Source organism: Garra rufa, chromosome 19, assembly GCF_049309525.1.
Source record: "Garra rufa chromosome 19, GarRuf1.0, whole genome shotgun sequence".
NCBI lineage: Eukaryota > Metazoa > Chordata > Actinopteri > Cypriniformes > Cyprinidae > Garra > Garra rufa.
The window spans coordinates 11,602,781-11,618,158 of NC_133379.1; the positions used below are offsets into that span (position 1 = coordinate 11,602,781).

Here is a 15,378-nt window from a genome sequence, read left to right on the forward strand (position 1 = left end):
AATTGATTGCAACCACTTACCTTAAAAATGGAGTAAATTCAACTTTTTATTTAAATGCAGCTAAAATAAATTGATTGCAACCACTTACCTTAAAAATGTAGTAAATTCAACTTTTTTTAATTTAAATGCAGCTAAAATAAATTGATTGCAACCACTTACCTTAAAAATGTAGTAAATTCAACTTTTTTTATTTAAATGCAGCTAAAATAAATTGATTGCAACCACTTACCTTAAAACATGTAGTAAATTCAACTTTTTTTAATTTAAATGCAGCTAAAATAAATTGATTGCAACCACTTACCTTAAATGTAGTAAATTCAACTTTTTTATTTAAATGCAGCTAAAATAAATTGATTGCAACCACTTACCTTAAAAATGTAGTAAATTCAACTTTTTTAATTTAAATGCAGCTAAAATTAATTGATTGCAACCACTTACCTTAAAAATGTAGTAAATTCAACTTTAATTTAAATGCAGCTAAAATAAATTGATTGCAACCACTTACCTTAAAAAATGTAGTAAATTCAATTTTTTTTATTTAAATGCAGCTAAAATAAATTGATTGCAACCACTTACCTTAAAAATGTAGTAAATTCAACTTTTATTTAAATGCAGCTTAAATAAATTGATTGCAACCACTTACCTTAAAAAATTTAGTAAATTCAACTTTTTTTCATTTAAATGCAGCTAAGATAAATTGATTGCAACCACTTACCTTAAAAAAGGTAGTAAATTCAACTTTAATTTAAATGCAGCTAAAATAAATTTATTGCAACCTTAAATGTAGCAAATTCAACTTTTTTAATTTAAATGCAGCTAAAATAAATTGATTGCAACCACTTACCTTAAAAAAGTAGTAAATTCAACATTTTTTTATTTAAATGCAGCTAAAATAAATTGATTGCAACCACTTACCTTAAATGTAGTAAATTCACCTTTTTTTAATTTAAATGCAGCTTAAATAAATTAATTGCAACCACTTACCTTAAAAAATGTAGTAAATTCAACTTTTTTAATTTAAATGCAGCTTAAATAAATTGATTGCAACCAATTACCTTAAATGTAGTAAATTCAACATTTTTTATTTAAATGCAGCTCAAATAAATTGATTGCAACCACTTACCTTAAATGTAGTAAATTCAACTTTTTTTAATTTAAATGCAGCTTAAATAAATTAATTGCAACCACTTACCTTAAAAAATGTAGTAAATTCAACTTTTTTAATTTAAATGCAGCTTAAATAAATTGATTGCAACCAATTACCTTAAAAAATGTAGTAAATTCAACTTCTTTTATTTAAATGCAGCTCAAATAAATTGATTGCAACCACTTACCTTAAATGTAGTAAATTCAACTTTTTTAATTTAAATGCAGCTTAAATAAATTGATTGCAACCACTTACCTTAAAAAATGTAGTAAATTCAACTTTTTTAATTTAAATGCAGTTAAATTAATTGATTGCAACCACTTACCTTAAAAAATGTAGTAAATTCAACTTTTTTAATTTAAATGCAGTTAAATTAATTGATTGCAACCACTTACCTTAAAAAATGTAGTAAATTCAACTTTTTTTATTTAAATGCAGCTCAAATAAATTGATTGCAACCACTTACCTTAAATGTAGTAAATTCAACTTTTTTTAATTTAAATGCAGCTTAAATAAATTGATTGCAACCACTTACCTTAAAAAATGTAGTAAATTCAACTTTTTTAATTTAAATGCAGTTAAATTAATTGATTGCAACCACTTACCTTAAAAAATGTAGTAAATTCAACTTTTTTAATTTAAATGCAGTTAAATTAATTGATTGCAACCACTTACCTTAAAAAATGTAGTAAATTCAACTTTTTTTATTTAAATGCAGCTCAAATAAATTGATTGCAACCAATTACCTTAAAAAATGTAGTAAATTCAACTTTTTTAATTTAAATGCAATTAAATTAATTGATTGCAACCACTTACCTTAAAAAATGTAGTAAATTCAACTTTTTTAATTTAAATGCAGTTAAATTAATTGATTGCAACCACTTACCTTAAAAAATGTAGTAAATTCAACTTTTTTTATTTAAATGCAGCTCAAATAAATTGATTGCAACCACTTACCTTAAATGTAGTAAATTCAACTTTTTTAATTTAAATGCAGCTTAAATAAATTGATTGCAACCAATTACCTTAAAAATGTAGTAAATTCAACTTTTTTAATTTAAATGCAGTTAAATTAATTGATTGCAACCACTTACCTTAAAAAAATGTAGTAAATTTAACTTTTTTTTATTTAAATGCAGCTCAAATAAATTGGTAAATGCAGCTAAAATAAATTGATTGCAACCACTTACCTTCAAAAAAATTTAGTAAATCAACTAAATTTCCAAAATAAAATTGTATATAGAATAGTAGATTTAATAGTTTTTATTAATTACACTTTAAAATATAAATATTAACAGTTTTAGTCTGTCACTCTTTCCAAATTACATGCCAAAATTTGTAGTTGGTAACATAATCCATTACATTACACATTTTACATAATGTAATCAGACTACTTTTTCATTACTTTTAGATTACTTTTGATCTAACTTGTTGATTTAAATAGGATAATCTTGTACCATATTTATATAAAAATACAGAGAAAAATATATTTAATTTGTTGTTATTAAGAACATGGAGTGCATTAAACATTACATTACGTCATGGTTTTGTACAGGAACTGCAGGGTGTTTGTGAGTTTAATGACCAGCTAGTAATTAAATTATAAAAATGTAAAATTAAAATTAAAAGTAATCAGTTACTACCCAGCTCAGAATATTAATAAGAATTATATCAAGTTATTTATACATTGTGTAAAGGTGTATGTAGTGTAAAAAAAGTAACTTGCGTTACTTGTAATGCGTTACCCCAAACACTGCGTTCATACGCAAAAAAATGTCTTAAATCGTCTTTTTTTCTCTCTTTTTCTTGCTGAACTTGATTCTCTTGTTCTGTATCTTAGACTCTTAGTGCCAATATTTTGTTGCATTATGACAGCTTTTCTAAAAGGATGTATTTTTTTATATACTTTTCTTTTCTGTATGGATAACGCCATAATTTGATGTACGCAAATTCAGAATATTATTTTTCTGTTTTTATCTTTATGATTGGTCCTTGTAGGAATTTATCGATGTCTAATTTCTAAAAAGTTTTGCAAAAAAAAAAAAAAATTATGTTACTATATCTAGCTCTGTATACGTTAGATAAATCTATAAGGAAAGCATTAACATGGATAAGTGTGTGTGGTGAAGTTCCCTGATGGTGGCAGCAGCTTTAGTGACGCAGTGTCTGTGTGCTCGCGGTCGGAGCGCGCGACTCCACCCAACGGCCAGAGCTGAGGCACAAAACAACTTTGCGAGCGCAGCGAGAGTCATGGCGTCAAAGAGGATCTCCTGAAGAACAAACTCTGGACAAACTCTCACCAAAAGCGTCTAACAAGCCATCGTGACCGTCTGGATCTTATATCACTGACAAAAAGTCTACTTTACGACGGAATTATGCTTACAGAGTGTCGACTTTAAAGCTAGCAGAGCGCAGCTAGCTCAAGAGTTTGGCGTCGCTGGGAGTTTGACGAACAGTGTGAACATAGTATATATAATTTAAAACGAAGCAGTGTGGGGAAAATAACTCTTTAAGTATCTCTCTGAGACTTTATTCGGCGTGTAGGTTGTCTGTGGACGGGTGGATATGGCTCAGTCGCCGGTAGCTGTTCAAGTTCCTGGAATGCAGGTGAGTTGGTGTGGAAAGGTAACGCCAGGCCATCATCACCACCATCATCATCATCATAATCATAATCATAATCATAGGCTAACCTGCATTAAGTATAAGACACTCATTAATCATCCATAATGCGTCTTTACATTCACTTAAGTCAGTTCTTTAAGACTTAACGTTAACCTTAATCACTGTTTTTTAATAACTTCTAACATAAACACTAACAAAAAGTATTATTCTATTAGTATTTTTTATTTTTTATAATAGAAAAGCATGTTTTTGTGCATTTGCCATGGTATTCTTTTCTATAAGTGCTATGGTACATGAATATGGTGGTTATCTAGTACCATGGTAAATGTCATAGTAGCCTACCATGGCATTATTGTTATTATTTAACACCTGTGCAGTTGTATACTAATTTAGGTACTCTTTTTGTTACTTTGCTCATACTTGTCTATTCAAACAATTCTGTTCTGTTGAATGACAAAAGCGTTGTCAAATCAAACTGAGATGGGGAACTTTTTTTAACAATGCTTAAGTTCCCCATGGTAAATAATGTGACATAAAGATTCGTTTTGTTTTTTAATGTTAGTAGGCAGCTCACAGTATACTGTCAGACATTTGAATTTGAGAAAGTGAAATATAATTAGTGCTTTCAAACGATTAATCGTGATTAATTGCATCCAGAATATTTTTTTTGCATGATATATATATGTATGTGTGTGTGTGTGTGTGTGTGTGTGTGTGTGTGTGTACTGTGTATATTTATCTATATAAAAATACACACGCATACAGTATATATTTAGAAAATATTTATATATACAGTGCATTAGTACTGTCAAACAATTAATTGTGATTAATCGTATCCAAAATAAGTTTTTTACATAATGTGTGTGTGTGTGTGTACTGAGTATATTTATTATGTATATAAAAATACACATGCATACAGAATATATTAAGAAAATATTTATATACATAGTACACTAATTAATTGTGATTAATCGCATCCAAAAAGTATTTTTTTTGCATAATATATGTGTGTACTGTGAATACTTGCGTATATATAAATACACATACATGTAGTATATATTTTGAAAATATTTCTAGTGCAGTCCAATGATTAATCGCATCTAAAAAAAATTGTTACATATTTGTTGTGTACTGTTTATTATATATATATATATTTTTTTTTTGCGTAATATATGTGTGTACTACTGTGTATACTCGCGTATATATATATACACATACATACAGTATATATTTAGAAAAAATTTCTAGTGCCTCAAACGATTAATCACATCTAAAATACGTTTTTTACATAATATTTGTTGTGTAATGTGTATATTTATTATATATAAATACACACACGTACAGTATATATATTTTTTATTTTTACAAATATTTCTAGTGCTCTCAAGTGATTAATAGCGATTAGTCACATCCAAAATAAGTTTTTTTTATAATATTTTTGGTGTACTGTGTATATTATATATATATATATATATATATATATAAATACACACACGTACGATATATATTTAAAAAAATATATTTATATACATAGTACAGTAGCGCTGTCAAATGATTAAAAATTATATTTTTCTTAAATATCCATGCATGTGTATGTATTTATATGTGACCCTGGACCACAAAACCAGTCATAAGGGTCTTCTTTTTTTTTATTGAGATGTATACATCATCTGAAAGCTGAATAAATAAGCTTAATAATAATAAGATATATACAAAATATCTTCATTAAACATGATCTTAATATCCTAATAATATTTGCCATAAAAGAAAATCTATAATTTAGACCCATACAATTTATTGTTGGCTATTACTACAAATATACCCATGCTACTTATGACTGTTTTTGTGGTCCACGGTCACATATATACATTATGTACATTCTGTTATGTAAACAAAAAATGTATTTTGGATGCGCTTATTCACAATCATTTGGCACCACTAAATAATGTAATTCTGATAAACAAAAATGTGTAAGTTGCTAAATAAAACAACACAGCTCCTCGTTAGTGACATGTTTAATAGCATAATGTTTTCTATTAATTAAAGGATCATTATTTGTTTTAGAAATGAGTAATGGCAATGAGCAACGTGCATCTAATATGTAATTATTTAATTGAGCAGTTTTTCCAGTATGTTTGGAATGAGGACGTTAAGGAGCATATTAATTGATTCTAAGTGTTTATTTGTGTATATACTTTGTATACATGATTGAGTGGATGGCTTAGTCACTATGAACTGATTTGTGGTTGCGATCAGTCTATATTTGGATATCTCTATGCTCCTGCTCTAATGATGGAGCAGATATTTGTGTATAAGGTGGCATCTGCTCCCTAAAGGTGTGCTAGTGCTCTCTCTTGCTCCCATCTCTCTTTATAAAGCATAATGAGTGTGCATTTGCTGGCCGTGATCTAGGACAGTGATGTAATCCTTGTGTTTTAAGCTATTTTGTGTGACAGCCTTCCTTGCAGCACAGGAAGTGTGAATGTGGTTCCGCGTTGTGGCCGCCGTCTCAACTTCACACGTAATGCACGCTTGGATTCAGAACTTGTGTTTGAAATTCACCTTAGTGTTTTGATAGCAGTTGGAGGTCAGAAAGGCCACTGATCCAGAACACCACATCTAAGCGTGTGCTCCTTCCTGGAATAACACACACGTACACTGACTTGTCTGCTATGACAACTGGGAGGTATTGTTAATCATTATGCACAGCAGATGGGTAACAGCGATGCCTAACTTTGCTCATTAATGTAGCACTTGTGACGCCTTTTTAGTGTTTATTTTGTGAGTCTGCCTGCAGTTTAAAGTGCAATCTTGTCCTTGTGAGTAAGCTATACAATTGTCCATTCACAGAAGTGATGTGTTGTAGCTAAAGAGGCATGAAGGAGTGTCTGTCTTAGGCGTATTGTCTGGGTGTGGCCTGCAAGGAAGTGTTTCGAGCGCTGGTTTCCCGTGGTTAACACCTGAGTCAGGTAGAGCGTAAGAGGAGAAGTCTGAAGGAACACGATGAAAGCTTGTTGTGTCATGTCGCTCGTACCCACGTGTACTCGCTACGTTTTCCCAGATGTGTTTCTGCAGCCCCTGAGGGATACCTCTTTGTTGCCAGTTCATGTGTTTGTATAGTGGAGGAAATGCAGCCAGCTGATAAATCTTGTGGGGTGCGTACAACACCCTCTTCGTGAGCTTGTTAACATACAGATAGCTTAGTCATTAACGTACCGGTCTGTGCAGAGAGGTTTATCAGAAGGACACAGACCCGTGTACAGACAGTGGAGCAGGATATAGCTCATCGCTGCCGCTCCTGATCTCAAGCGCTAAAGACTTAGCTGCTTTTTCTTTTTTTTTTTTCTTTTTTCAGACTAATTGGATGTGAAATATAACTATACGAGCCAAGTTCAGTGTCTAAGTAAAACACTGCAGATAATCTAAATTTGCAATGCAAGAAAAATGTAATGTGGTATTTTTAGAATTTTAGTAGACCGCTATTAGGGATGCAAATTTTGGTGCATTTTTTTTAACCGGTTAACCCAGTTAAAATGGTTAACCATCAGTGATCAAACATGTGGTAAATGCAGTATTTGGGATGGAATGTATAAGAAAAAGCCATGTTTTTATATTACTCATATTTGGGTGATGTTGAAATCACAATGTGCACATTTTTGTAAAAAAAGCTGTTTTTTGAAAAAAAGGCGTTCACTTTTTCCAGTCGTCAATTTTTCTAAAGTATTGAGAGACCTACTATATCACAAATATGATCATTTTTAAATATTCTTGAGCATGTCAAGTCAAGTCAGTTATTTGTGTTGCGCTTTATACTAGGGCTGTGCAGTTAATCGAAATTCAGGTTCGATTTCGACTTTAAACAATTATGAAAATGCAATAATCGAGATAAATGATCCCGATTCCGCCCCTTTCCGGTGTTGAGCTTTCGCTTCTCCGTAAAAACCCAATTTCACATGCAAATCAGTAAAATCATGTAACATGATTTATTAATGTTTTTGTGACTTTGCACTGTGTTCAGAGACAGAATCGAACACGGACAAGTAAAGTAAATGTTTAGCTTAAGATGCTAACCTGAACGGTCAAATACATGCAAATATATGTCAAAATGCGGCGTTTTGTGATTATTCATGTAAGCCTCAGTTATGTCTCAAATTAATGTAAACAGTTGAGAAGGAAAATTTGTGTGTAACACTATATTGGATCCGTGCAGCTCTCAAAGTGAACACAAGTAATATTCCTTCTGCCTTCTCTGTGCTTAATGTTAATATTATAACAAAAGACAAAGACTAAATAATTTGCTGCTCTTGACGGAGGGACTTTTCTAGTTTTTATAAGAAACTAAGCATATTTAATAATTACGATGAAGACTAATCTGTTTTTTACATAAAAAAAGGTTCATTTGTATTTATTTATTTTTTATTTTTTTCCCATTGTATTGCTATCTTTAAATGAATCAATTATATAATGTTCCAGACCCACTCATAATTGTGTTAAATAAGCGTGATTACAATATTGACCAAAATAATCGTTATTATGATTTTTGCCATAATCGAGCAGCCCTACTTTATACAATACTATGTCTGTAACGATATCAAAATCTCACGGTGCGATAATACATCGATATGAAGTACACAGTAAAAAATTGGGGGAAAAATGATTTTTTTTAATATTTTAAAGTTAAATTCTTCTATCTAATGCACTTTGAGAGTTCAAAATTAAGAGCTCCAATCTATTTTCTTAACTAAGAAAACTCATATATATTGTCTCAGTCTAAATTACATTCACACTGGTGTTTTAAGAAGCCAAACATTATGATAAAACAATAATAACGATTTTATATTATTGTTATTCCAGTGACAGCAAGAGGCCTATATTGTAAAGCAATTGCACAGTACAATAAATGAAAATTAATATTTCATAGGTATATTGTTTTTGCTTTACACTACAGTAGGGAAATTACAATACTTCTTTTCGAATTTCTACACTTGAAATAGTGTTGTCACGGTACCAAAATTTCAGTATTCGGTACCAATACCAGTGAAAATCCACGGTTCTCGGTACCAATTTCGGGACCAAAGTAAAACACTATAACATTAATTGAACAACACACTATTTTTTATTAATAAAGTTCAAGAAAAATAAAATGTGCAAAAACCAATGTCATTCATTATACTTATCTAAATTTAGTTTCAGGTTTTTCCAAGTAATAAAAGTATTTCAAGGATTGTAAACATTTTAATAATTAAATAACAACTAAATAAATTACAGGCATTCAAAAAATGTACACAAGCTTCATCCAAAAGTTTGTTTCTGCTGCTTCTAAAAACATCTGTACTGTTGTCTGTTTTAGAGTTTGCTGGGGTGTTTCATGATCTTCCTCAATCTGCAGCTGTAAAAAGAAAATATAATACATTTAAGTAAAGCAGTGGGCTAAGTCTGACCAGATGCAACATTAGATCATTGACACCAGCAAAAATATTAATTTTCAGTAAATAACAAACCTCAGCTTTTATAATAAATTTAGATAAGATTACATATATTAAGTTAACTTTCTATCACAGATAGAAACTGCAGTATTGAAAACTCTTTACAATACGATTTCATTTGTTAGACAACATGACCTTACAAAAAAACAGTAGTTATATGGCAATTCTTCTTCTTAAGGTTAGGCTCATTTCAACATTTACTAATCCATAAAATCATGTTAAACTGTTAAACATGAACAAACATGAATGATCATGTGTTTGTATTGAATAACATTTTGAATTAATGTTGTAAAAATATATTGTTCACTTAAGTTTGTTAGATAATGCATGAATTTGATCTTATTGTAAAGTATGACAAAACTAAACTGGAGATCAAACGTGTTTTATTTGACTGTACTTTTATTTAATCCAAACTGCGTTCATATTTGATAATAAAAAGCTTTATGAACCTGCTAGAGTTATCCAGCCAAGAATAAGAACGTTTTCTGACAGACTGATATTAAGGACATAAACATTGTTAACGATACATTTGTACATTCTTTAACACACATATTTTGGATAAACAGGTCATTTGTGTGTATAAATAGTACATATATCACGTCTTTCTTTTTTCTTTTACCCTAATGAAAATTATGGGAGCGTTAAATAGCTCAATCGTTCTAAGACCCAGCATATTAGCGTTAACCGCTTATGCTAATAATTAACTACATTACAATCCGACATTCAAATTAAAATATGCAATGTTCTTAACAGAAGCTCTAAATATGAAATTAAATTGAAACATACCGTACTTGAACTCTTTAATTTGATCCTGCAGTCAGCCTTCACTGTGTTTTGTTCAGTTTGATGCGTTTCCTTCTTTTGAGAGAACCTAGACGATCTATGATGTTCGCCGCCTTCAGCCGAAAATCGAAAATGTTTGGAGCATGCCTGGCTCTTCCTTGTCAACAAGTGGATTCAGAGCGACCGCATCAGCAGCAGCGCCGAAGAGAGCGCAATTGCGCAGTGCGCACCTTTTAAGTAGCGCGTCAAGAACCGGGTCGACCGGATAGTCGGTACCACCGGTACTAAAGAAAACCTGGAACCGTAACATTTTAATTTTTTTAGTACCGACTTGGTACCGAAGTACCGGGACTTTTGACAACACTAACTTGAAAGAGATATTTTAAATTTATACTGCAATAACGTTATTAAGCTGCTTGCTGTCAGCAATTCACACTGCACTTTTAAGGTTTTATTTTGATGGAAAACTCCAACTTCAGTGAAAACAGGCCTACAAAAAGGTGTCTAACTACAAATCTAGTGAAATGCTCTAATCATCTGCCCATTAAAATGTTGGGAGTTACTTAAATGTGAAAATAAAGCATAACTGGTGGCCATTGCGTTCCCAAACGTGCGCTAAACTCACAGCACATGCAATAAATGAGTTCACTGCATCCACTGTGAACTGAGCCGTTCTGAGGTGCGGAAAACACCGGATCACAAGCTGATCGCCTGAACGATGTGCACGCTTCGCTTTGAAACGTACAGCGAAAAACAGACTTGATGAAGAGGTTAAGCCATATTGTGCTCTGGGTTTTAATTTGTTTGACAGATACTGTGCCAAAGCGTAATGGCAACAACAACTTCAATTAATGACAGTAGTGTCATTATTTATCTCAAATTCATTGAGTTTTGATTGAGTTCAAGAATGAGTGTCAGGGTTCCCGAGTTTTGCAAAGAATTGCAAATTGCAAAGAAATCAGATTGATAAACAAGTAAATATTAAAAAAGATGCATGAAGTGGCAATACCTCAGTGGTGTTCGATGCTGCACTGCCATCTATGTGGATCAGATTGATTGTCTTTGAGTTTTATGTAAATGTAAGATACTAGTAAGAATTAGAGAATAGTTAATTATCTTACCTGTCCAAAAACTAAAGCAGCAATTTGGACTTTCGTTCTCATGATTTTCTCCATCATCAAATATTTACACCTTGTTTTGACCAAACTAATGTTTGCACCGTTTTCTTTTCTTATCACTACAGAGTGTTTCTTCTCGTCTCCACTACTTAAGTGTATCCAGTAACTGATTTTTACTCCTTGCATTTACAAACAACACTATGCTACTAGAATATCTACAAAGACAGCAACCAGTGATGCTTAATAAGACACCACGGGTAATGTCATTTCAACACAGTGAAATACATTGCACCATTATTAGTCCTTGTGTGTCGATTTAAATAAGTTAGAGGACAAAAAGTCAAATCAGTGATTAGCAACAACATTCATTCTGATGGATTATTATTTTTCTGCCGCATCAGATTTACTACCTTTCACACACACACACACACACACACACACACACACAAACACATTTCTCAGAACCCACATATAGGATACACTCTGATATCCATACCAATGCAACCATACTATTATAAGAAATTTCAGTAAGCATTTTCATCACAAGTTCCATGACAAGTTTGACATTTCAAGCCCAGTTTTTTGATTCGAATGGTCTTTCCTGGCATACTGAAATATTGGCAACAATATATCCATAATTAACACAAATGACTGCTTAATCCAGAAATTACACTGATTCAAGTTTAATGAACCATACAAGCAACCATATCTTTAATTTTGTGGGTATTTGTATTAATTTTGGTGACATTTTTGACAATCCTTCATTAATTTCTGATGCTGCATAATAGTATAAATCAGTGGTTCTCAGCCAGGGGGCCTCAACAGACTTCTAAAGGGGCCACAAGATTAGGGCTGGGCGATTAATCGAAAAGTAATCGAAATCGACATTCAGAACCTATAATCGATCAAATTTTTCCAGGTCAATTATTTCAATTACTTTCCCTTTAAAAACACTACTGCGTGTGGAGTCACGTGACCCCGCTCCGTTACGTTACATTATTCCGCCGACATGTCGATGGAGAGCTTAAGCAGTATTTATACAGTAAAAAGTATTTACAGGATATACAAGAGTAATTTTATTTAGAAGAGATACTGCTTATTTTCTGCTTTTAACATTTATTATTATTTTATAAATAATCTATTTTGTTTCCAAAAGTGCAAGTTATTTATTTTCACTAATTTAAGAAAATGTGACTTTTCGTTTTAAGCAATGTGTGCTTTAATTTCAGTTGTTCAACACTGATGTTCAATAAATTATCTTAGATAGTAGATAGTGTGTGCACCCTTCATTCAAAAATCTCTCACTTGTAATATGTGCGCATATTTACTGTACAAAACTTGTCAGTGAACTATGAGGACAAAAAAATAAATATTATTTAAATATAGTTTTATTAATCGTAAACGGGTTAAAATGTTCAATTAATCGAGATTTTGATTTTAGGCCAAATCGCCCAGCCCTACACAAGATGACTTAAAATGATTTAAAATAAGACAAAACAAGCGTTAAAATAAACTAAAACAACTAAAAATGTATGATTTCCTTTGTATTGGGTTATTTTTTTTATAATAAATATGCATTGTTCTAGTTATGCTAAGCATTAAAATATTTTGGGTGAGTGGAGGGCGCCTTTAAATATTTTTGTGGACAATAGGGGGACTTGAAGTCTAAAATTTAGAGATCTACTGTCAAAGTATTTATTATTGGTATTTAGTTATTTAGTCCGTTATTGATTGCATTTCAAGCAGAAAGATTTATATCCAATCACATCAATGAGGTTAACAAATAAATCAGACAATGCACTGGCAATTTAATGATATCCCCACAGTCTTGATCGGTCTTGAAACAAAATCCAAGTTCTTTTAGTCTGAGAGCAAGACAAGACCAAGACCTTTGAAAAAGTCACCAAAACCGGTCTTGAGTACTACAACACTAGTTTTTACATATGAAATTTATATTACATTGACCATATAAACAGCAAAAATTATGCCTTTGTTGAGCATTTGGAAGAGAAAAACTGAAATATCAGTGAGTTAGACTACACACTGTAAAGCAAAGTGCATGTTTCTCACAGTACAAATCCTGTGCAATGAAGCCTGTAATTGCCATTGTATTTTGCTTCAACCATAAAACATTATGCAAGTTTATATACTTATTCAACATTGTGTGTATAATTGACAGCAGGCAGAATATGGCTCTCTAGTACATAAAAGTGCCCTTGAACGTGTGGAAAAACAGCTCAGAATCGATTGTGGAATTTTCTCAATCGTTGGTGAGAGTATCGTGACGCATCAGGGAGTCTTTAACTCTTAACTTTTTTAACTTCTTTTAATTTTATGCAATCTTTTCATGTGGACTTTAAAGTTAATAAACAAACTGAACGAACAAACTTTAAGTGTTTTAAGACACTAACTGTAAAATGCATCTATGTGCCTCATTTTAATCAGTATTGACTGGATGAGTTCGATTCACTTCCTCATGCAATGAACTGTATCTGCAATAGGTAATCGAAACCAGTTAAACAGCTGCATATATTGATTCGTAGAGCTCCCCTCTTAAAGGTTTCTTGGAATATTATTGATTAACCTGATATGGCATTGGCATTCTTTCTGTTATAAACTCTTATGAACGGCCAGTCTTTGATCTTCATTGTTCCACTAAGCCTTTTATAGAACTGGTGGACTATAATCAAGCAACTGCATATGTTTTTAGTGCACTGAAACGCATGGTGAATAGAAAGAAAGTGACTACAGAGTTTCTAACTATAGAGTGTTGAAAATGAGTGATTTTATGTTTATGTAGTCTAATTTTATATTATGAACTTGCATTCCAAGTATGTGATATATTGTTAACTAGTTAACTGTCTAATCTGACTCAAACTAACTCTGTGTTACTTTTATATTCTAGAACTCCCGAACAGACCCTGAGGAGTTGTTCACTAAACTAGAACGCATCGGGAAGGGCTCATTCGGTGAGGTGTTCAAAGGTATCGACCGTCGCTCTCAGAATGTAGTGGCCATCAAGACCATCGACCTTGAGGAAGCAGAAGATGAAATCGAAGACATCCAACAGGAGATCACCGTACTCAGCCAGTGTGATAGTCCTCATGTCACCAAATACTATGGCTCTTACCTAAAGGTATGGATTGATGTTTGCTGTTTTACATATTAGGTATAGCACATGCTAGTAGTGTTGACACAATACCAATTTCAGGAGTGAGTACTAGGAATGCAACCATGCACATGAACCGATAAAATCGTTAATGTTGATGTTAAACAAATCGCAATACAATTGGGAGTGGTTTACACGAATGCATCTCTAAGGAGAACTGACTGTCTTCAGAACAGTTTGCCTCTGTATAATGTATATTAAAGTAGCAATTTATCCACCTTATTCTACAACACCAAAATAAGCCTATGGGTAAGACTTAGGGTTCATTAGCCGATATAGGGAAAAAAAATTGAACAAAATTGTGAATTGCATCTCATCGAACCTACATTGGTTTGTGTGTGATAGAAAGTCAAAGTTCAGTTGCAGAACAAAAATTTACAGATAAATTACTCACCCCCTTGTCATCCAAGATGTTCATGTCACTCTTTTTTTTAGTCGATAAGAAATAGTTTTTTTGAGAAAAACATGTCAGGATTTCTCTCCATATAGTGGACTTCTATGGTGCCCCCAAGTTTGAACTTCCAAAATCTAGTTTAAATGCAGCTTCAAAGGGCTCTAAACGATCCCAGTCGAGGAAGAAGGGTCTTATCTAGCAAAACAATTGGTAATTTTCAAAACAAACTGACAATTTCTGTTCTTTTTAACCTCAAACGCTTGTTTTTATGCCTGCATGAACTCTTGTTTTTTCCAGTTTATTACAGATAGGGTATGTCGAAAAACTCCCATCTCGTTTTCTTCCCCAACTTCAAAATTGTCCTACATTGATGCAAATGTACCGACCTAGTGTTTACAAAGTGAACATGCAAATAAGATCAAATGCCCTTTACGGAAAAAGGAAAAACGGCGATCTAGGACTATTTTGAACTTAAAAAAAGAAAATGAGATGAGTTTTTTTGACATACACTAACTGTATTGACCCGGATTACACAGACTTTCGCATCGCAGAGATGAAACGAGTATTTGAGGTTAAAAAGTATATAAATTGTACATTTTTTTCGAAAATGACCGATCGTTTCTCTAGATAAGACCCTTCTTCCTTGGCTGAATCATTCA

The 15,378-nt window shown here is 32.0% G+C and overlaps 1 protein-coding gene across 1 annotated transcript in view; it reads left to right on the forward strand.

Annotated features, from left to right (window-relative positions):
• Positions 1–3,360: 3,360 nt before the first annotated feature.
• stk26 (serine/threonine protein kinase 26) overlaps positions 3,361–15,378 on the forward strand; it is a 40,279-nt gene continuing 28,261 nt past the window's right edge. Inside the window, exons 1-2 of the mRNA XM_073824229.1 lie at positions 3,361–3,754; positions 14,062–14,292. Of these exons, the coding sequence (XP_073680330.1) occupies positions 3,713–3,754; positions 14,062–14,292 (273 nt within the window). The 5' untranslated portion in view covers positions 3,361–3,712. The remainder of the gene's footprint in view (positions 3,755–14,061; positions 14,293–15,378) is intronic.